Below are 22,577 nucleotides of genomic sequence, written 5' to 3' on the forward strand. Positions count from 1 at the left end.
GACGGGCAGCATGGTCGGCACAGGCTTGGAGAGCCGAAGGGCCTGTTCCTGTGCTGTACATTTCTTTGTTCTTTGTCCTTTTAAGGGAACGGACAGGATAATTTTACTCAACATGTCTAGATATAAGCCGGTTATCAAACTGTCACCGACACCCAACCATGGCTGCGGACTTAGCGAGTGACGTGTGCTGCGGATGAGATCTCAGTCTCACGTGTGTGTAAAACAGAGGCTGAGGGTCCAACTCCCGCAATTCCTATGCACAATGCCAGCACTGTGTGCGTGTGCGTGTGCGCGTGTGCGTGTGGTGCCTGCACAGTAACTGGAGGGGGTAACAGCAAGCTGAGGCAAGGAGAAGGGGCTCATTTTCAACAATGGCTTCATGATCGTAACTGGACTTTTATTTCCAAATGTTTTTAATTAATGACCTGCTTCTGTTCTGTAAATTCAACATTAACCGCCTCCCATTTTTGGGCCTCCCAGGATGAGAGGAGCAGCCTGTACGACCACATTAGCTTCAACCTTCCACACAACCCGTGCTCAGAGGAGGCAGAGAGCAAAGAGCCTGCGGCCCGGAGGCCAGGAGGTCACCCCCAATCTGAGGAGGTGCCCCGCAGACCCCCCGCCATTCCTCCGAAGAAGAACAGGATCCTCACCGCCAGGCGAATGAACTCATCTTTGGAAAGCATGTCCTCGAACAGCGAGGTGAGTGTCTCGATAAAGGGGCAGTATGGGGATCACCAGAGGAGGTGCACATCCACTGCAACAATAATCTGCATTTGTATAGCGCCCTTAACACAGCCTTAAGGTGTTTGGTTGTGGCATGGTTAGCACTGCTGCATCACAGCGGCAGGAACCCAGGTTCGATTCCGGCATTGGGTGACTGTCTGTGTGGAGTTTGCACGTTCTCCCCGTGTCTGCGTGGGTTTCCTCCGGGTGCTCCGGTTTCCTCCCACAGCCCAAAGGTGTCCAGGTTAGGTGGATTGGCCATGCTAAATTGTCCTTGGTGTCCAAGGATGTCCAGGTTAGGTGGATTGGCCATGCTGAATTGTCCCTTAGTGTCCAAGGGTGTCCAGGTTAGGTGGATTGGCCGTGCTGAATTGTCCCTTAGTGTCCAAGGGTGTCCAGGTTAGGTGGATTGGCCAGGCTAAAGGTTAGGTGGTGTTTATGGGGATAGGGCAATGTGGGCCTAGGTAGGGTGCTCTTTCGGAGGGTGGGTACCGACTCAATGGGCCGAATGGTCTCCTTGTGCACTGTAGGGATTCTATCTAGAAGTGGTGTCAAGTAAAATATGACACTGGGGCTGCAGAAGGAGATACGAGGGCATTTGGCCAAAAACTTGGTCAGTGTTAGAGGAGGGGAGCGAGGCAGAGAGGGCTAGGGAGGGTATTCAAGGGCTTGGTTTCCAGTCAACTGACGGTATAGCTGCCAATGGTGGAGCGTTAAAATTGGGGATGTTCAAGAAAGTAGAGAAGAGCACAGAGCGCTCATCGGGCTGAAGGAGATTCCAGGCACAGGGAGGAGGGCGGGATTTGGAAGTAGGGATAAGAATTGTGAAATCAAGGTATTGCTTAACTGCGAGCCAACACAGGTGAGCGAGCACGGGGGGGGGGGGGGGGGGGGTGGTAGGGTAACGGGACAAGGCAGCGGGCCACCTCAAGTTCACAAGAGACAGGAGGTTGGTCAAGAAAGGCAAGGATTAAAGTGCTTTGGAGACGTCACCCCCTCAGCCATTTCAAATGTCCGAGGCAGAGAGATTATTTGGGGAATGGAAGCAGATTCCAGCTGCTTCGAGGAATAGTCGAGACGGCTTTGTATCTGCAGCACCTGCCCCCCACCTGCCCCACCTCGCACCCCCGGCCCTACCCTGCCCACCGGACCAGGTACCGATCGTGCTGTCCAGTCATGAGTGCGGGTCGACCCGCGCAGCCAGCTGCCTGCTGCCGACTAGTCAGTTGTGTTTGGTTAAACGATGATAGGCACTCCCTGTCAATCGGGTTCAGAGTGACATTGGCCGAGACCGGGGAAGTGGTTTGACTGCAATGAGGCCGGGGCGGCACGGTGGCGCAATGGTTAGCACTGCTGCCAGACGCGCCGAGTTCCCAGGTTCAATCCCGGCCCCGGGTCACTGTCCGTGTGGAGTTTGCACATTCTCCCCGTGTCTGCGTGGGCCTCAATCCCACAGCCCATAGATGTGCAGGGTAGATGGATTGGCCACGCTAACTTGCCCCTTAATTGGGTAAAAAAGAATTGGGTACTTTAAATTTATTTTAAAAGATAGCAATGAGGTTTGTCAGCCTGCACAGAGCAAGATCTCACCGAGCGGAAAGATGTGTCATTCGAGAGGATAACAACCAACTGATGGGAGTAGAGATTTGCTGATATTTTCAGCAGTATTAGCTTCCTGTGTTTACCAGACACTGATTTAGATAGATCAGCAAATCTAAAAGAAACACAGCAAACTGAGCTGGGTACCCTGCGAGTGAATTTAATGTGAAGATATTTATTAGGCGTTAGCCGCCTAAGATCGATTTACTAACGCGCTCATTAATGCCAAGCTCCCCAGTGCCGTACTCCCAGTCTGTACTGACGACCAACACGGGGTCACAGACCCGCGTGAGATACAGAAAGCTCAAACTCACTGCCCACGAGGGTGGTGGAAGCTGAAATGACAACGGATTTTGAAAGGACACTTGAGGCAAATAGAGTTAGTAGTCTTTGGGCGGGGTGGGGGGACGACTGAGTGCATTGTTCAATGGGAAGCTAGCATAGGCTTGACGGGCTGAATGGCCTCCTTCTGTGCCTCCTTCTGGGCTGTATGGTAGCACAGTGGTTAGCACAGTTGCTTCACAGGTCCAGGGTCCCAGGTTCGATTCCCGGCTTGGGTCACTGTCTGTGCGGAGTCTGCACGTTCTCCCCGTGTCTGCGTGGGTTTCCTCCGGGTGCTCCGGTTTCCTCCCACAGTCCAAAGATGTGCAGGGTAGGTGGATTGGCCACGCTAAATTGTCCTTGGTGTCCAAAAAGGTTAGGTGGGGTTACTGGGTTACGGGGATAGGGTGGAGGCGTGGGCTTAAGTAGGGTGCTCTTTCCAAGGGCCAGTGCAGACTCGATGGGCCGAATGCCTCCTTCTGCAGTGTAAAGTCTATGATCTATGATAATGACTTTGTGAAGGAAGAGCTTGCATTTGTTTTTTTTTAAATTTAGAGTACCCAATTCATTTCCCCCCCTCCAATAAAGTGGAAATTTAGCGTGGCCAATCCACCTATCCTGCATATCTTTTTGGGCTGTGGGGGTGAGACCCACGCAGACACGGGGAGAATGTGCAAACTCCACACGGACAGTGACCCGGGGCCGGGATCAAATCCGGGTCCTCGGTGCTGTGAGGCAGCAGTGCTAACCACTGTTGTCTCCCTACGAGCTTGCAATTCGAAACGAATCTCCCACCGCCTCTGGGCATTTTGCTCGGCCACACAAGCGCAAGTTGTTGTTGTAACCCGGCAGCCAATTTCTGAGCAGCGAGGCGGCATCTGCGGCGGCCGCGCTAACGGCCAGGTTTCGGTGAGGCGGGTTGAGTGATGAATATTGGCCACGGACGTCAGGGAGATCTCAGGCCTGCCCTTCTTCAAACTGGGCCCTGGGATCTTCTGTGTCCAACCTGAGAGGGCAGACAAGGCCTCAGTCTAATGTCTCACCCGAAGGACGTGCGCCTCCAACCGCACGGCACTCCCTCTGCACCGCGCTGGAGCGTCAACCTGGACTTTTGCGTTCAACTCTCTGGAGAGGGTGGTGAAAGCACAACCTTCTAACTCAGAGATGAGAAGGGTGTCCAGTGGGCCAAGGCTGGCACCCAATGCCCAATAAGACACTGATGTATTATGTCCAAACTAACATTTAGACTGTCCAGTGACTGAAAAAGAAAACTTTCTCGCTGAAGTAACATAAGGCAGAGAAAACTCATAACCTTTTTGACCTCAGCTGACAGTGGGCGGATAATCCCTCCTGCCCAGGTTTAAGGCCCACTCCAGAGATTTGAGTGTATAATCCAGGGCGGCTCTCTTGGTGGAGCATTGAGGGAGTGCTGCACTGACGGAGATGGCGTTTGCTCTCTCAGGTAATACAATAGATCCCTTGGTACGACTGGGAGAAGAGTAGGGGCGTCGTCTCGAGAGAGAGAGAGAGAGACAGACGACCGGTTTCTTGACTTAACACCTCATCAAACAGACGGCACCTCTGACAGTGCAGCATTCCCTCAATACTCCACTGGGGGCATCAGCCTGGAACTTACTGCTCCAATGCCTGGCGTGGGGCTTACCTTCTGATTCCAGCTGTCCAACAAATGTTTCACCGATGCTGACTGACCTGCTGGGTTTTTCCAGCATTTCCTGTCCGTATTTCAGAGTTCCGACCCCCACAGTAATTTGTTTTTGTATTTTGAGTTACCCCCGGGTGTCTTAAAACATTTACCCTTCAATCAACATCACAAGAAACGATGACCTGATTGTTACCTCATTGCTGTTCGTGCGAGATTTCTGGCACAAAATGGCCGTCACGTTTCCATTTATTACACCAGCTGGAGGTACTTCAGACAGTGCCCTCATTGGCTGCGAAACGTTTTGATAGGCGCTGAAAGATGCTGCAGAAAAGCGAGTCTTTCTTTAGAAATGGTTATTGAGTCGGGGCGGGAGGGCGCCGTTGGGGGGAGATACGGCTACGTGGGAACCGGGTGAGGAGCTGGATTGAAAAAGGAGATGGCTAGTCGACAAGGGGGGTGGGTAAAGAGCCCCCCAACCCGGCTGATCACGTGGAATGTGAGAGGGCTGAACGGGCCGATAAAGAGGGCACGGGTACTCGCACACCTAAAGAAACTTAAGGCAGATGTGGTTATGCTGCAGGAGACGCATCTGAAACTGATAGACCAGGTCAGACTACGCAAAGGATGGGTGGGGCAGGTGTTTCATTTGGGGCTAGACGCAAAAAACAGGGGGGTGGCTATACTAGTGGGGAAGCGGGTAATGTTTGAGGCAAAGACCATAGTGGCGGATAGTGGGGGCAGATACGTGATGGTGAGTGGCAAATTGCAAGGGGAGGCGGTGGTCTTAGTGAACGTATATGCCCCGAACTGGGATGACGCCAACTTTATGAGGCGTATGTTAGGACGTATCCCGGACCTAGAGGTGGGGAAGTTGGTAATGGGTGGAGATTTTAACACGGTGCTGGACCCAGGGCTGGACAGATCGAGGTCCAGGACCGGAAGGAGGCCGGCTGCAGCTAGGGTGCTTAAGGACTTTATGGAGCAGATGGGAGGAGTAGACCCCTGGAGATTTAGTAGACCTAGGAGTAAGGAGTTTTCGTTTTTCTCCTATGTCCACAAAGTTTATTCACGGATAGACTTTTTTGTTTTGGGAAGGGCACTGATCCCAAAGGTGACGGGGACGGAGTACACGGCTATAGCCATTTCGGATCATGCTCCACATTGGGTGGACCTGGAGATAGGGGAGGAAAAAGAACAGCGTCCACCCTGGAGAATGGACATGGGATTATTGGCAGATGAGGGGGTGTGTTTAAGGGTGAGGGGGTGTATTGAAAGGTACTTGGAACTCAATGATAATGGGGAGGTTCAGGTGGGAGTGGTCTGGGAGGCGCTGAAGGCAGTGGTTAGAGGGGAGCTGATATCTATTAGGGCACATAAAGGAAAGCAGGAGGGTAGGGAAAGGGAGCGGTTGTTGAAAGAACTTCTGAGGGTGGACAGACAATATGTGGAGGCACCGGAGGAGGGACTGTACAGGGAAAGGCAAAGGCTACATGTAGAATTTGACTTGTTGACTACGGGTAATGCAGAGGCACAATGGAGGAAGGCACAGGGTGTACAGTACGAATATGGGGAGAAGGCGAGCAGGTTGCTGGCCCACCAATTGAGAAAAAGGGGAGCAGAGAGGGAGATAGGGGGGGTGAGAGATGAGGAGGGAGAGATGGAGCGGGGAGCGGAGAGAGTGAATGGAGTGTTCAAGGCATTTTATGAAAGATTATATGAAGCTCAGCCCCCGGATGGGAAGGAGAGAATGATGTGCTTTCTGGATCAGCTGGAATTTCCTAAGGTGGAGGAGCAGGAGAGGGCGGGACTGGGAGCACAGATTGAGACGGCGGAAGTAGTGAAAGGGATTGGGAGCATGCACGCGGGGAAGGCCCTGGGACCAGACGGATTCCCAGTTGAATTCTATAGGAAATATATGGACTTGCTGGCCCCGCTACTGATGCGAACCTTTAATGAGGCGAGGGAAAGGGGGCAGCTGCCCCCGACTATGTCAGAGGCAACGATATCGCTCCTCCTAAAGAAGGAAAAAGACCCGCTGCAATGCGGGTCCTATAGGCCTATTTCCCTCCTGAATGTGGACGCTAAGATTCTGGCCAAGGTAATGGCAACGAGGATAGAGGATTGTGTCCCGGGGGTGGTTCATGAGGACCAAACTGGGTTTGTGAAGGGGAGACAGCTGAATACGAATATACGGAGGCTGCTAGGGGTAATGATGATGCCCCCACCAGAGGGGGAAGCTGAGATAGTGGTGGCGATGGATGTCGAGAAAGCATTTGATAGAGTGGAGTGGGATTATTTGTGGGAGGTGCTGAGGAGATTTGGCTTTGGAGATGGGTATATCAGATGGGTACAGTTGCTGTATAGGGCCCCGATGGTGAGCGTGGTCACGAATGGACGGGGGTCTGATTATTTTCGGCTCCATAGAGGGACGAGGCAGGGATGTCCTCTGTCCCCGTTATTGTTTGCACTGGCGATTGAGCCCCTGGCCATAGCATTGAGGGGTTCCAGGAAGTGGAGGGGAGTACTCAGGGGAGGAGAAGAACACCGGGTATCTCTGTATGCGGATGATTTGTTGCTATATGTGGCGGACCCGGCGGAGGGGATGCCAGAGTTAATGCGGATACTTGGGGAGTTTGGGGATTTTTCAGGGTATAAATTGAACATGGGGAAAAGTGAGTTGTTTGTGGTGCATCCAGGGGAGCAGAGCAGAGAAATAGAAGATTTACCGTTGAGGAAGGTAACAAGGGACTTTGGGGTATTTGGGGATCCAGATAGCCAAGAATTGGGGTACATTACATAGGCTTAATTTAACGCGGTTGGTGGAACAGATGGAGGAGGACTTTAAGAGATGGGACATGGTATCCCTGTCACTGGCAGGGAGGATGCAGGCGGTTAAAATGGTGGTCCTCCCGAGATTCCTTTTTGTGTTTCAGTGCCTCCCGGTGGTGGTCACGAAGGCTTTTTTCAAAAGAATCGAGAAGAGTATTATGAGATTTGTGTGGGCCGGGAATACCCCGAGAATGAGGAGGGGATTTTTGCAGCGTAGTAGGGACAGGGGGGGTTGGCACTACCGAGCCTAAGTGAGTACTACTGGGCCGCCAATATTTCAATGGTGTGTAAGTGGATGGGAGAAGAGGAGGGAGCGGCGTGGAAGAGATTGGAGAGAGCGTCCTGCAGTGGGACTAGCCTACAAGCTATGGTGACGGCGCCGCTGCCGTTCTCACTGAAGAAATACACCACAAGCCCGGTGGTGGTGGCTACACTGAAAATTTGGGGGCAGTGGAGACGGCATAGGGGAAAGACGGGAGCCTCGGTGCGGTCCCCGATAAGAAATAACCATAGGTTTGTTCCGGGGAGAATGGATGGGGGATTTGGAGCATGGCAAAGAGCAGGGGTAGCACAATTGAGAGATCTGTTCGTAGATGGGACGTTTGCGAGTCTGGGAGCGCTGACGGAAAAATATGGGTTGCCCCAAGGGAATGCATTTCGGTATATGCAACTGAGGGCTTTTGCGAGGCAACAGGTGAGGGAATTCCCGCAGCTCCCGACGCAGGAGGTGCAGGATAGAGTGATCTCAGAGACATGGGTGGGGGATGGTAAGGTGTTGGACATATATAGGGAAATGAGGGACGAGGGGGAGATCATGGTAGATGAGCTGAAAGGGAAATGGGAAGAAGAGCTGGGGGAGGAGATTGAGGAGGGGCTGTGGGCTGATGCCCTACGTAGGGTAAACTCATCGTCCTCGTGTGCCAGGCTAAGCCTGATACAATTTAAGGTGTTACACAGGGCGCATATGACTGGAGCACGGCTCAGTAAATTTTTTGGAGTAGAGGATAGGTGTGCGAGATGCTCGAGAGGCCCAGCGAATCACACCGACATGTTCTGGTCATGCCCGGCACTACAGGGGTTTTGGGTGGGGGTGGCAAAGGTGCTTTCGAAGGTGGTGGGGGTCCAGGTCGAACCAAGCTGGGGGTTGGCTATATTCGGGGTTGCAGAAGAGCCGGGAGTGCAGGAGGCGAGAGAGGCTGATGTTTTGGCCTTTGCGTCCCTAGTAGCCCGGCGCAGGATATTGTTAATGTGGAAGGAAGCCAAACCCCCGGGTGTGGAGACCTGGATAAACGACATGGCAGGGTTTATAAAGTTAGAACGGATTAAGTTTGTATTAAGGGGTTCGGCTCAAGGGTTCACCAGGCGGTGGCAACCGTTCGTCGACTACCTCACAGAAAGATAGAGGGAATGGAAAAGAAGAAGACAACAGCAGCAACCCAGGGGGGGGGGGGGGGGGGGGGTAGGGGGAGGGGGGGAGGAATCGGACGGACTCTCAGGGATGTTATTGTATATGTATAGGCATTTGTTTTAGGTAATGTATATTGGACTGTTGGATTGTATCTTTGGAGAGTATTTATTCTTGACCAGGCAGTTGCCATTTAGTTTGGTTTTTGTTTCTGTTCATATATTATTTATTTATTTGTTTAAAACTGGCCACTGTTATTTATATTGCTTTATTGTTGTTTAAAAGAAACACTACGTACTGTTATGTTTGGCCAAAAAATCTTGAATAAAATATATTTAAAAAAAAAAGAAATGTTTATTGAGCCTGAAAGATAATTCCCAGTCAATCTGATGAAAAAAATGTTGGTTTGCCTTGAAGGGATTGGACATTGCGCCGCCGTTGCCAGTCAGGACAAGCCTGGTCTTTGAGGAGGAGAGCCAGGAGGGGGTGATATACGGACGAGTTCATAAATTCAAATCCAACAAGAAGCCACTGCCCGCCGCTTCGGGCGAAGATTGCAGGATCAAGGACAGCTCGAAAAATCCGTTTCACAGCGCCGAAGCGAACGGCAGGAAATCGCAGCCTGCGGGGCAACCGCCTTACCCCTCGGTGGAGACAAACGGCGGCATATATTCCCTGGCCATGGAGCCCCAGCCGATATACAGCGATGTATTTGAGCCGACCCACTGGCCGTCGGATGTTGTGTACACCGAGGTGGACTTGAAGCAGCGGAAGATGGGCACGGTGCCCACCGGGAGCGGGAACAATTATGCCACGATCGCTGTTCCCACCGAACAGTCATGCCAGCCAGTGGAGGGGAAGCATTTGAATTTGGCCACCCCACCCTCGACGCCACCCCGACTCTCGCCCAATTTGAACCACAGGGTGAAATCCTCCTCGCCCACTCACTCTTCGCAGAAGCGCGAGGCGAGCCGCAAACTCTCGCCCACCCTTCGACCCCTTCCTCAACCGGCTGACTTCAACGAGCGCACGCAGATAAAAGACTCATCTTACGAGGCGACCCTGGGCGTGAGGGGCTCGGCGGAATGTCCCGAGAACACTTACGAGCAGATTCCCGAGGAGTTCTCAAAACGGAACCAAGCAAAGCCAGTGACTGGGGAAAAGGTAAAGGTCATTCCCAGGTCACCCACCATTTCCTTCCACCTCCTGACCCCGCATAATGGGTTTCAACCCCCTTGGCTGCATTGGTACCGTTAGAAAAAAAAAGAGGGCGAGTAGCTCAAGCGAAACGTAAGAAAATCGTAGCTTACCAAGAGCGGGTTAGAATTGGACAATCATAGAATGTCTGCAGCCCAAGAGGAGACCATTCAGTCCATTGTGTCTGTGCTGGCCCTCTCTCTGAAAGAGCAATTCTCCCTGCGCCAGTCCCCTGACTGTTCTCCGTAGCCCTGAAAATATTTTATTTTCCGATAATAACCCACTTCCCCCTTGAAAGCCTCGATTGAACCTGCTCCCACCACACTCTCAGGGAGTGCGTTCCCGATCCTAACCACTCGCTGCGTGAAAAGGTTTCTTCTCCTGTCGCATTTGCTTCTTTTACCAAGTACCTTAAATCTGTGTCCTCTGAATCTCGATCCTTCCACCAATGGGGACAGCTTCTCCGCACGTCTACTTTGTCCAGACCCCTCATGGTTTTGAATATCTTCATCAGATCTCCTCTAAAGTCTCTCTTCTCTGAGGAAAACAGTCCCAACTGTTTTAGAGGGTCTGGTTTAGCACAGTGGGCTAAACAGCTGACTTGTAAATCAAAACAAGGCCAGCAGCGCGGGTTCAATTCCCGTACCAGCCTCCCTGAACAGGCGCCGGAATGTGGCGACTCAGGGCTTCTCACAGTAACTTCATTGAAGCCTACTTGTGACAATAAGCGACTACTATTATTTCATAGAATTTACAGTGCAGAAGGAGGTCATTCGGCCCATTGACTCTGCACCGGCTCTTGGAAAGAGCACCCCACCCAAGGTCAACACCTCCATCCAACACTAAGGGCAATTTTGGACACTAAGGGCAATTTATCATGGCCAATCCACCTAACTTGCACATCTTTGGACTGTGGGAGGGAACCGGAGCACCCGGAGGAAACCCACACACACACGGGGAGGATGTGCAGACTCCGCACAGACAGTGACCCAAGCCGGAATCGAACCTGGGACCCAGGAGCTGTGAAGCAATTGTGCTATCCACAATGCTACCGTGCTGCCCTTATTACTACTACTATTATTACTACTACGATTATTATTATTACTTCTCCAATCTACCTATAAAACTGAATTTCTTCATCCCTGGAACCATTCTCATGAATCTTTTCTCCACTCTTTCTAACACCTTCGCACCTTTCCCAGTACTGGACACTATCCTCCAGTTAAGTCTGGACCAGTGTTTTATACAATTTTAACTTCCTTGCTCTTGTCCTTTATGCCCCATTACTGAAGCTTAGGAAACGGTATGCTTTATTAATCTCGCTCTCAACCTACCAACTTCAATTATTTATGCACACATACTCCCGGTCCGTCTGCTCCTACACCTCCTTTAAACTTTACCCTTTAGTTTATATTGTCTCTCCATGTTCTTCCGACCAAAATGGATCACTTCATCCTTCTCTGCATTGGAATTTCATCTGCCACTTGTCCGCCCATTCCACCAACCTGCCCAAGTCCTTTTGAAGTTCTACACTAACCTCCTCGCACTTCGCAGTTTTCCCAAACTTCATATCATCCGCCGGTTTTGAACTTGTGCCCCATACACCAAGGTTAAGGTCATTATGGATATCCAGAACTCCACTATGAACCTTCCTGCCACTCTCCCGAATCTGTATCCACGCTGCTTCTGTCCTTTTTATTCCACGAGCCTTTGCTCACATGTCTGTCGTGTGGCACTATATCAAGCGCCTTTTGGAAGTCTATGTACAACACATCAACAGCATTGCCCCACCAACCCGCTTCAAAAAGCTAAATTTGTCTTTCCTTAAGAAGTCCATACTGGCTGTCCTTAATTAACACGACATTTGTCAAAGAGCATGTTATTTTTAGCCCAAATTATCGCTTCTAAAAGCTCCCCCCACTGCTGAGGTTAAACTAACTGGCCTGTAGTTGCTGGGCGTAACTTTACATCCTGTTTTTGAACAAGGGTGTAATGTTTGCAATTCTCCAGTCCTCTGGAACCGAGTCTAAGGAAAAAGGGAAAATTATATGGGCAGTATCCCTGTAACTTTTACCCTCGCATCCCTCAGTATCCTTGGCTGTATCTCATCCAACACTGGTCCCTTATCAACTTTAAATACCGACAACCCTATCCAATATTAATTTTAAATCCTTCAAGTGTCTGAAATACCTCCTCCTTCACTGTGATTTGGGCAGCATCTTCTTCCTTGGTAAAGACAGATGCAAAGTATTCATTTAATACTTCAGCCATGTCCCCTGCTTCCATGTGTAAACTCCCGTTTCGCTCCCTAATTGCCCACTCCTCCTTTTACCCCTTTTTTACTATTTCTGTGCCATTGGAAAACTTTGGGATTTGCTTTTATGTTAGCTACAAGTCTCTTCTCATACCCTTTCTTTGCTTCTCCTATTTGCTTTTTCACTTCCCCCCTGAACTTTCTATATTCTGCCTGGTCCAAAGTTGTATTTTGCACCTGTCATGCGCACAATTTAACTTCTTCGTCACCTTAACTTCCATCTCTTTCCGCATCCAGGAAGCTCTGGGTCTGTTTACCCCACCGTTCCCCTTTGTGGGAATATACCATGACTGTGCCCAAACTATCTCATCATTAAAGGCAACCTATTGGTCAGTTACAGTTTTGCCGGCTAATCTTTGATTTCAGTTGACCTGGGCTAGATCTGTTCTTACCCCATTGACGTTGGCTTTCCCCCAGTTAATTATTCTTACCCCGGATTGTTCTTTGCCTTTTGCCAACCTAAACCTTATGATGCAATGATCACTGTTTCCTAAATATTCTCCGACTGTCACTTGATCCACCTCATTCCCAAGAACCAGGTCTAGTAGTGTCTCCTTTCTGGCTGGACTGGAAACATACTGCTGTAGAGAATTCTCCTGAACACTACCACTCCATTGTAACTACTTACTCTGAAATTCTTACACCTGTCTGTAATTCCCTTACAGATTTGTTCCTCCACATCTTTCCCATTGGTTGGTAGCCTATAGGCTCCATTGATGTATGTAATTTCCCCTTTTTTCTGTCCCTTAGCTCTACTAAATAGATTCTGCCCTTGACAACTCTGCAATATCCTCTCTCTCTCTCTCTCTTTCCAGCATTGCAATGCTCTCTTTAATCAATACTGCCATACATCCCCTTTCCTTCCTTTTCCATCTTTCTCGAACAACTTGAATCTAGGAACATTTAATGCGCAGCCCCACACTTTGTCGAGCCAGATCTCACTGGTAGCCACATGACAATCTGCATCTGCAACTCACCAAACGTAATTGCCACACTCCGCAGATTCACAACCCCTTGGGCCTGTACTTGAAGTGCTTTAACCTATAGGACTACAGAACTGAAAGTGCTATTAGGCTGGTTAGCTGTAGATTGGCTGGAACGAGGAGAAACCTGCACCCCCCACCCCCCCAACGCACACATCCTCTACAAGATGAGATCCATTCCTTCCCTTCCCTCCTCTAAAGCACCAGGTGTGCTTGGGCAGCACGGTGGCACAGTCATTAGCACTGCTGCCTCACACACAGCACCAGGGACCCGGGTTCGATTCCGACCTCGGCTGACTGTGTGGAGTTTGCGCATTCTCCCCGTATTAAATTGGCCGTGCTAAATTGTCCCCCTTAGTGTCCAAAGGTTGGGTGGGTTGTGGAGGGGACTGGGCCTAGGTGGGGTGGTCTTTCGAAGGGTCGATGCAGACCCGATGGGCCGAATGGCCTCCTTCTGCCCTGTAGGGATTCTGCGATTCGATGAGCGTTCTTCATACGTTAAAGGTGCTAAATAAATGCAATTTGTTGAATGGTTTACGCAGGGCAATTTCACACAAAATTCTCTGACTCCTCCCCTTAGGATGAAACCCGTAAAAAATGGTTCTCGGATTGGAAATACAAGTGATGGAAGGAAACAGCTCTGATATTCGGATACTGAGGGAACAATTGTAGCGCTGGCGAATGAGGTGCCTGGGAGCTTTTGAGATCCGTCGCACTTAACCCTTCGTAGCCTCGCTGTCTGCTCTCTTAACTACAACACTATGTTGAAAATGGGCACAGTGTTCTATTACAGTCCAACAGGGACAATAGCCCTGGTTCCAGTCTGTCGTTTCACACATCCAGAATGCTAATATTTAAAACCTTTGTAAATATCGTAATGAGCTGTAATTAATTCAATGTACAATAGTGTGGTAAAACGGTTTGGTTCTTGATTATAATAGATCTTCTGCAACAGTGCATTAAGCTGATACTCTCTCTCAACCTTTCCGTGCCTGACAGTACACAGGTCAGACTTTCATCTCTTTCTATAGCAAATTATTTCTGGAACAAGCAGCTTACATCGTGAGGGGCGTTGCACCACATCAAGCATAGCCACACTCACACACAGGCAAACTAAGGGCAATTAACACGGCCAATCCACCTAACCTACATATGTTTGGACTGTGGGAGGAAACCGGAGCACCCGGAGGAAACCCACGCACACACGGGGAGAACGTGCAAACTCCACACAGAGATCGGAATTGAACCCGGTCCCCGGGCGCTGTGAGGCAGCAGTGCTAACCACTGTGCCACCGTACAGCGCAAGTTCGTGTTGCTAATGATAAACGGTTGATTGGCGGGGCTGTTTAGCACAGGGCTAAATCGCTGGCTTTGAAAGCAGACCAAGGCAGGCCAGCAGCACGGTTCAATTCCCGTAACAGCCTCCCCGAACAGGCGCCGGAATGTGGCGACTAGGGGCTTTTCACAGTAACTTCATTGAAGCCTACTTGTGACAATAAGCGATTTTCATTTAATTTCATTTCAATTTGACTTTGCGCGATTCTGGCAAACGGGTAATTCGACATCTTTACTCCCCTCCACTTTCAAAAATGGGGCAAGATGCAAAACAGGGTTTGAACACGCCATCTGTCAGCTCGGTATCTGTCTGATCCCTATCAACCTATTGGCTTGCTATCTGTCAACATGTTATCTCCCACCTTGCTATCTGTCAAATCTGTATCACTTGTTTTTAATCCCCGTTTAAAAGCCTCTCTCTGCTTTTTTCTGATGTTCACCCGACCATCCACCATCTGCCCTGCGAGTTTTTCCGCTTGCTTGCACGAGAGCAAACCTGGGGCTGAATCCCTTTGTGAGGAGCGGCCCCAGGGAGAGAGCCCTCGCTCTGTGCTGAGGGACTCTGGTGTTTACTTTCCGCTGCGCTCTCAGTAATCCCCGCAAAGATCAGAAACCTGGAAGAGTGGGCTGAACAAATTTCCGCCAGTACTGATGGACTCAGCTTCACTTTGCACCACATCCGTGAGACATTAACCTTTGCCAAACAGAGCCATTTCCATTTTATCTTTCAACGTGAGATACCCAAGTGGCTGGCTGTCCGATAACCTCCCAAGTCATGAGATTCTTGCTGGAGATTAGAATGATTTCACAGAAGCTGGCTCTTTTGACATGTACCAACATTTCTATGCCTTCGTGCATTTAACCATTTGAAAATGTTACATTTTCTAATCCCTCCATTTAGTTTTTTATGGAATGTGAATAAATGATTGCTGGCCAAACCCTAAAGGGATGGAAACTGTGGAGAAATAATTTCACGCCAATAGTATTGAACCCCAGTCTCCTAGTTACGGAGCTCATGAAATGTCGGGGTGTATTCTGATCCTGTTGGCTGGGAGAGGGACAGACTATGTTGTTTACAATTCATTTTCCGGGATCTGGGAATCGCTGGCTGGGCCAGCATTTATTGCCCATCCCTAACTGCCCTCCATTCCAGAGGGCATTTAAGAGTCGACCACATTGCTGTGGGTCTGTAGTCACAGGTAGGCCAGACCGGGTAAGGACGGCAGATTTCCTTCCCTAAAGGACATTAGTGAACCAGATGGGGTTTTTATGACAGTCGACAATGGGTTCATGGTCATCATTAGACTTTTAATTCCAGATTTCTTTTAATGCAAAATCCTGCCCAATGTTATGTGGGGATCATAGGCCATAGAATTTACAGTGGGCCATTTGGCCCATTGAGTCTGTACCGGCTCTTGGAAAGAGCAGCCTACTCAAGCTCACACCTCTACACTATCCCAGTAACCCAGTAACACCACCTAACCTTTTGGACACTAAGGGGCAATTTAGCATGGCCTATCCACCTAACCTGCACATCTTTGGACTGCGGGAGGAAACCGGAGCACCCGGAGGAAACCCACGCAGACACGGGGAGAACGTGTAGGAAACCCACGCAGGCACGGGGAGAACGTGCAGACTCCGCACAGACAGTCACCCAAACCCGGAATTGAACCCGGGATCCTGGAGCTGCAAGGCGGCGGTGCTAACCACTGTGCCATTGTGCCGCCAACCAGTCACATTGCTGCAAATATTGACTTACTGTCCATCTTTGCCCTGTCAGAGATGCTCATGGGCCTCCACCCCGGGGTGATGTGGTCTGTTGTACTAGTGTTACTCCCCTGATGGTGCTAGGTGTGGGGGTTGGGAGTGGAAGTTGGAGTCGATAGAGAAAATTGACTGCTTGCAAGACCAGCAATAAGCATAAGTGTGAAATGTATAATCATTTTTTGGTTTCCTTATCTGTAACAATTTAAAAATGTTGCATTTTCCAATTCCTCCTGTATGGCCTAGTTTCAATTTTAAGGTCAGGGCCCCCAGTTTCTCTCTATCTACCCGACCAGACCCGTTAATCATCTTAAACCGCTCCAATTAGATCGCCCCTTGATCTTCTACGCTCGCGTCTAGTCCGTGCAACCTCCCTTCGTAACTTGACCCCATTTAACATTCTGGAAATCCGCCCTCACTTGGAAAGTAGGTTGATCACATCACCCAACATGAGCGACACTTTATGCTGCCAACACTCCCAGGAACGTCTGCCGACGCTGGGCGGAAGGTCCTTCTGTACAGTCCTGTAAACCTAAACACGACATAAGTCTGAGATTCTGCAGTTTTCTAATATCTTCATTTGTATATTTTACTCTGTACCGTTTTTAAATTATATCGTTGAACTAGTCGCATCCAGATCGTTTTATAACGTGCTTCGCATCACCCAGCAACTTGTCCTTTTTTAAAAAATTATTACAATTTTTGAAGACACTTAAATTAAGTTTTCTGTTTGTTTGCTGCAATAAAGTTATAAATTGTTCTACACTTTGCTTGTCCAACATTTGTAACATCGCCATCGCTAACTGTGTGACCTAAAAGTGTGAAATAGCCTCAACAAGCACTGACAACCACAGAAACCAACTCAGCAGATTTTTATTTGATTGCATCTTTCTTACAGTCATCAGCTCTGCCCAAGGTCGTGGTGCAAAGGGTTGATGCGCGATCAGTTACAATCAAAGACAAATTGGTATCATAACTGAAGGCTTTAATCGACTAGAACTGTTCCCCAGCAGCTTTGGTACAGAAATGAGGGCTGCTGGGACGGCACCGGTTCTTATACCCTGCCTGTCAGGGCGGAGCTACGTACCAAACAGCCAATGGTAAACTCCTAGGTTTAACCAATGGTCTTCAGCCTCTCGGACTGTAATACCTGATAATACCACAAGTGTCAAGCAAAATGATTGAGGATTGGATTGAGGGTCAGTGTGAGGATAGGTGTCGTCGGGGCCAGGGTCAGTATGAGGATCAGGGCCAATCGGGATGATGGCTAAAGGTAGGAATTAAGGTCGGGGGTCAAGGTGCCGGTTGAGGGGCAGTGAAAATTAGGGTTGGACGAAGGTCAGGACAAGGGTTCGGGATTGGTGCAAGGGTTTGAGTGAGGGGCTGGTTTGGGAAGGGGTATAAAGCTAAAGGGCACATTCTGAGAATTGACAGCACTCTGCACCATAGTTTTAGTCTGTCAGATATTAAGGGTGGCGTGGTGGCACTGCCTCACAGCGCCAGGGACCCAGGTTCAATTGCGGCCGTGGGTCACTCAGTGTGGAGTTTGGACTTTCTCCCCGTGTCTGCGTGGGTTTCCTCCCACAGTCCAAAGACGCGCAGGTTAGGTGGATTGACTCCACCCAGACAGTCACCCAAGGCCAGAATCGAACCCGAGTCCCTGGAGCTGTGAGGCAGCAGTGCTAACCACTGTATCGCTGATTAGAATATTGTTGGATCTCTCGAGCTTTATCTTGCTGATGGACAAAAATTTGGCAGATGGAGTAGAATGTGGGAAACTGTGAGGTTGTCCACTTTGGCAAGGAGACGAGAAGCGTAGCGTATTATTTAAATGGAGAGTCTGCAGTATGCTGGAAATACAGAGGGATCTGGGTGTCCTTGTCCATTGACAGCGGCAGGACCGGAAGATCCTGCCGTCAGCCAATGGGAGGCCGCCTCCGCCACCACAAAACACACCCCACCCTCCGCCATTTCCACCTCCTCCAATGCGATGCCACCACCAAATACCTCTTCCCCTCCCCTTTCAGCATTCTGAAGGGACTGTTCCTCCCCGGGAGAGTTTGCTCTACATGGTGGGGGGGGGGGGGGGGAGACTAAACGTGCACTGGGTGATTGTTATAACCTGCCTACTTACCATTGGCTGGGGACTAATGACAATCCCACAATCCTGTGGGAGTATGAGCTTCCCCAATGAGGGGGGCGGAGAAACCATTAGTAAACTCCAAGTATAAATAAAGCTGGCCAGTTTAGGAACCAGCAGGAAGGAGTGTGCAGCAAGGGAAGTTGCTGCTGCTGCTGTTATATATAGATATGTTATTGTGAATAAATGTTATTACTTTGTATCCTTAAAACTCGTGCTGGATTCTTCGTGGCCCTCACAAAAGTGATAGTTTTGTGGAACAGCTCAGTCCAATCCAGAAGCATGACCCTGAACTACCGGTGGCTTCTCATTTTAATTCTCCGCCTTTGCTCTCACGCTGACATCTCTGTCCTCGGCCTGCTGCACTGTTCCAGTGTAGCTCAAGCAAACCTTGAGGAACAGCGCCTCATCTTTGGGCAGAGTGATGGGGGAGCGCAGTTTGCACGCACAGGTACTCACTGCGCACTGCGCATGGGCAACGTTTGAATATTGCAAATACAGGAAAACTGGCTGTCCCGGTCTCAAACACCCTGGACATGGGACAGCCAGCCCAATCATGGGATAATCCATGAAATCCGGGAAGGTTGGGAACCCTACTTTTTGATTGGGCCCTTTATGGCCGTTCAGATTCAACATTGAATTCAACAATTTTAGAAGATCTCAGTCCAATCTTGCGGACAGAGTTGCTGGCAATGATTCTATTTCCATTTCCGCCTCTTCTTGGTCCGCCTTTTGTTTCTTCACCTATCTCATCACCATTCCTTTTTGCCTTGCACCATCACCCCTTTTATTGCTTAATCTCTCCTACTTTCCGCCCTATCACAAACCCTCCCTGTTGTTCTTTTTCTCCCTCCCTTCCATTTCCATCGACCCCGCGCTTGCTGCAAACCTGTCACACCCATAACCTTTCCCAGCTCTGAAGAGAGCCGGGAATGTTAAACTCTGTTTTCCTCTCTGCCGGTAATAATAGTCATCTTGAATAGCGTCACAAGTAGGCTTACATTAACACGGCAGTGAAGTTACTGAGAAAATACCGTCGGACGTAATGGGCGCGGTCTAACGGTCGCACCGCGCCCGACTGGGGGCACGATGCGGTCGGTAAAGCTCGTGAGAGGTAACGGGACCTTGCGATGCGTTACAATCACGCCCACATTTAAAGGAAGATTGTGAACCAGGATTAGAATGGGTGGAGATTAGGATTGGCATTCAAAAATGGCGTCCCGATCTCTTCCTGCACTGACGAGCAGAATTCCTCAGTGCGGGAAATTAAGGTAAACGTGGTCTCGATGGCTTATTCCCCGAAAGACGAATAGAGTCCTGTTTAATAGTGGGGTTGATCTCGGCGCTCCAAGCGTCGGGAAACACCTCTCTAAACGCGTTCGACGCGGGACTCTGTTTGTTGTCTGTTTAACGACCAACAGCGAGTGTTTAATTCCCGTATGGTTGAGGTTATGGGCGGCACGGTAGCACAGTGGCTAGCACTGTGGCTTCACAGCACCAGGGTCCCAGGTTCGATTCCCGGCTTGGGTCACTGTCTGTGCGGAGTCCGCACGTCCTCCCCGTGTCTGCGTGGGTTTCCTCCGGTTTCCTCCCACAAGTCCCGAAAGACGTGCTGTCAGGTGAATTGGACATTCTGAATTCTCCCTCCGTGTACCCGAACAGGCGGCGGAATGTGTCAACAAGGGGCTTTTCACAGTAACTTCATTGCAGTGTTAATTATTAAATCGCGCCCAATATTTCCAGCATTTTCTGCCTGTGTTTAGGAGACAAAGGGAAAGGTTGACTGCGGAATACGGGGTTAACGGTAGAGTTCTTGGCAATGTGGAGGAGCAGAGAGATCTTGGGGTCTATGTTAATACATCTTTGAAAGTTGCCACTCAAGTGGATAGAGCTGTGAAGAAGGCCGATGGTGTGCTGGCGTTCATTAACAGAGGGATTGAATTTAAGAGCCGTGAGGTGATGATGAGCTGGACAAAACTTTGGTAAGGCCACATTTGGAGTACTGTGTACAGTTCTGGTCGCCTCATTTTAGGAAGGATGTGGAAGCTTTGGAAAAGGTGCAAAGGAGATTTACCAGGATGTTGCCTGGAATGGAGAGTAGGTCTTAGGAGGAAAGGTTGAGGGTGCGAGGCCTTTTCTCATTAGAACGGAGAAGGATGAGGGGCGACTTGATAGAGGTTTATAAGATGATCAGGGGAAAAGATAGAGTAGACAGTCAGAGACTTTTTCCCCGGGTGAAACAAACCATTACAAGGGGACATAAATTCAAGGTGAATGGTGGAAGATATAGGGGGATTGTCAGAGGTAGGTTCTTTACCCAGAGAGTAGTGGGGGCATGGAATGCACTGCCTGTGGAAGTAGTTGAGTCGGAAACATTAGGGACCTTCAAGCAGCTATTGGATAGGTACATGGATTACGGTAAAATGATATAGTGTAGATTTATTTGTTCTTAAGGCAGCACGGTAGCATTGTGGATAGCACAATTGCTTCACGGCTCCAGGGTCCCAGGTTCGATTCCGGCTTGGGTCACTGTCTGTGCGGAGTCTGCACATCCTCCCCATGTGTGCGTGGGTTTCCTCCGGGTGCTCTGGTTTCCTCCCACAGTCCAAAAATGTGCAGGTTAGGTGGATTGGCCATGATAAATTGCCCTTAGTGTCCAAAATTGCCCTTAGTGTTGGGTGGAGGTGTTGACTTTGGGTAGGGTGCTCTTTCCAAGAGCCGGTGCAGACTCAATGGGCCGAATGGCCTCCTTCTGCACTGTAAATTCAATGATAATCTATGATTAATCTAGGACAAAGGTTCGGCTCAACATCGTGGGTTGAAGGGCCTGTTCTGTGCTGTATTTTTTTATGTTCTATGTTCTATGTTGAGCTCGTTCAGCCAAACATGAGGTCATTGTAAACTGAGAGTGTGTTTTTACAAGCACAGCAAGTGGCTTTGACCTTTATTGCTTCGCCCCTTTATCAATGACCTTGGCTTCCGTTCCGTGTAGGTTCGGAAGGTTCAAATTGCCTCACCCGTGTAATCTTGTCTGTTATCAAGTGACTCAAATATGATAAACTGACATTAACGACAGATGTAGTTCAGAGCTTGAAATACTGCCAGCCTGGATGAGATATTGCAGAAGCCAGTTTGCAAAATGATGTTTGGTTGAGACAGAGTGTTGCCCTTTAAGAAAGATCTGTAAACAGCATTTAAAATAAAACTTGTATTAATTAGCACCATTCGTAACATAAGGACACCCCAATACTTTATTGCCGATAAAGTATTTTCGAAATGTAGTCAGCCACATGCTGAATAAAGTGTATATATTTCATTGACGTGCCAGGACACAACTATGGACTACCTCAACCCTCGGTAACATTTTGTTTCACATTTGCCATCATTCTATTTTTTTTTTAAGATATATTTTATTCAAGATTTTTTGGCCAAACATAACAGCACATAGCGTTTCCTTTACACATCAATAAAACAATATAAATAACAATGGCCAGTTTTAAACAAATAAATAAATAATATTTGAACAAAATCAAAAACAAAACTAAATGGCAACTGCCTTGTCCACGATAAATACTCTCCAAAAATACAATCCAACAATCCAATATACAATTACATATACCAAACACCTATGCATATACAATAACATCCCTGAGAGTCCTTCTGATTCCTCCCCCCCCCCCCCCCCCCACCCACCCCGGGTTGCTGCTGCTGTCTTCTTCTTTTCCATTCCCTCTATCTTTCTGTGAGGTATTCGACGAACGGTTGCCACCGCCTAGTGAACCCTTGAGCCGACCCCCTTAGAACGAACTTAATCCGTTCCAACTTTATAAACCCTGCCATGTCATTTATCCAGGTCTCCACACCCGGGGGCTTGGCTTCCTTCCACATTAACAATATCCTGCGCCGGGCTACTAGGGACGCAAAGGCCAAAACATCAGCCTCTTTCGCCTCCTGTACTCCCGGCTCTTCTGCAACCCCAAATATAGCCAGCCCCCAGCTTGGTTCGACCTGGACCCCCACCACCTTCGAAAGCACCTTTGCCACCCCCACCCAAAACCCCTGTAGTGCCGGGCATGACCAGAACATGTCGGTGTGATTCGCTGGGTTTCTCGAGCATCTCGCACACCTATCCTCTACTCCAAAAAATTTACTGAGCCGTGCTCCAGTCGTATGCGCCCTGTGTAACACCTTAAATTGTATCAGGCTTAGCCTGGCACACGAGGGCGATGAGTTTACCCTACTTAGGGCATCAGCCCACAGCCCCTCCTCAATCTCCTCCCCCCGCTCTTCTTCCCATTTCC

At 49.4% G+C, this 22,577-nt stretch overlaps 1 protein-coding gene across 1 annotated transcript in view; it reads left to right on the forward strand.

Moving 5' to 3' along the window:
* The window catches only part of LOC140404432 (uncharacterized), a 35,418-nt gene extending 18,547 nt beyond the window's left edge, over window positions 1-16,871 (forward strand). The window contains exons 5-7 of the mRNA XM_072492964.1: window positions 481-702; window positions 8,961-9,707; window positions 13,618-16,871. Coding sequence (XP_072349065.1) covers window positions 481-702; window positions 8,961-9,707; window positions 13,618-13,662 — 1,014 coding nt within the window. The 3' untranslated portion in view covers window positions 13,663-16,871. The remainder of the gene's footprint in view (window positions 1-480; window positions 703-8,960; window positions 9,708-13,617) is intronic.
* The last annotated feature ends 5,706 nt before the right edge of the window (window positions 16,872-22,577 follow it).

The sequence above is a fragment of the Scyliorhinus torazame genome, chromosome 30, assembly GCF_047496885.1.
Source record: "Scyliorhinus torazame isolate Kashiwa2021f chromosome 30, sScyTor2.1, whole genome shotgun sequence".
Taxonomy (NCBI): Eukaryota; Metazoa; Chordata; class Chondrichthyes; order Carcharhiniformes; family Scyliorhinidae; genus Scyliorhinus; species Scyliorhinus torazame.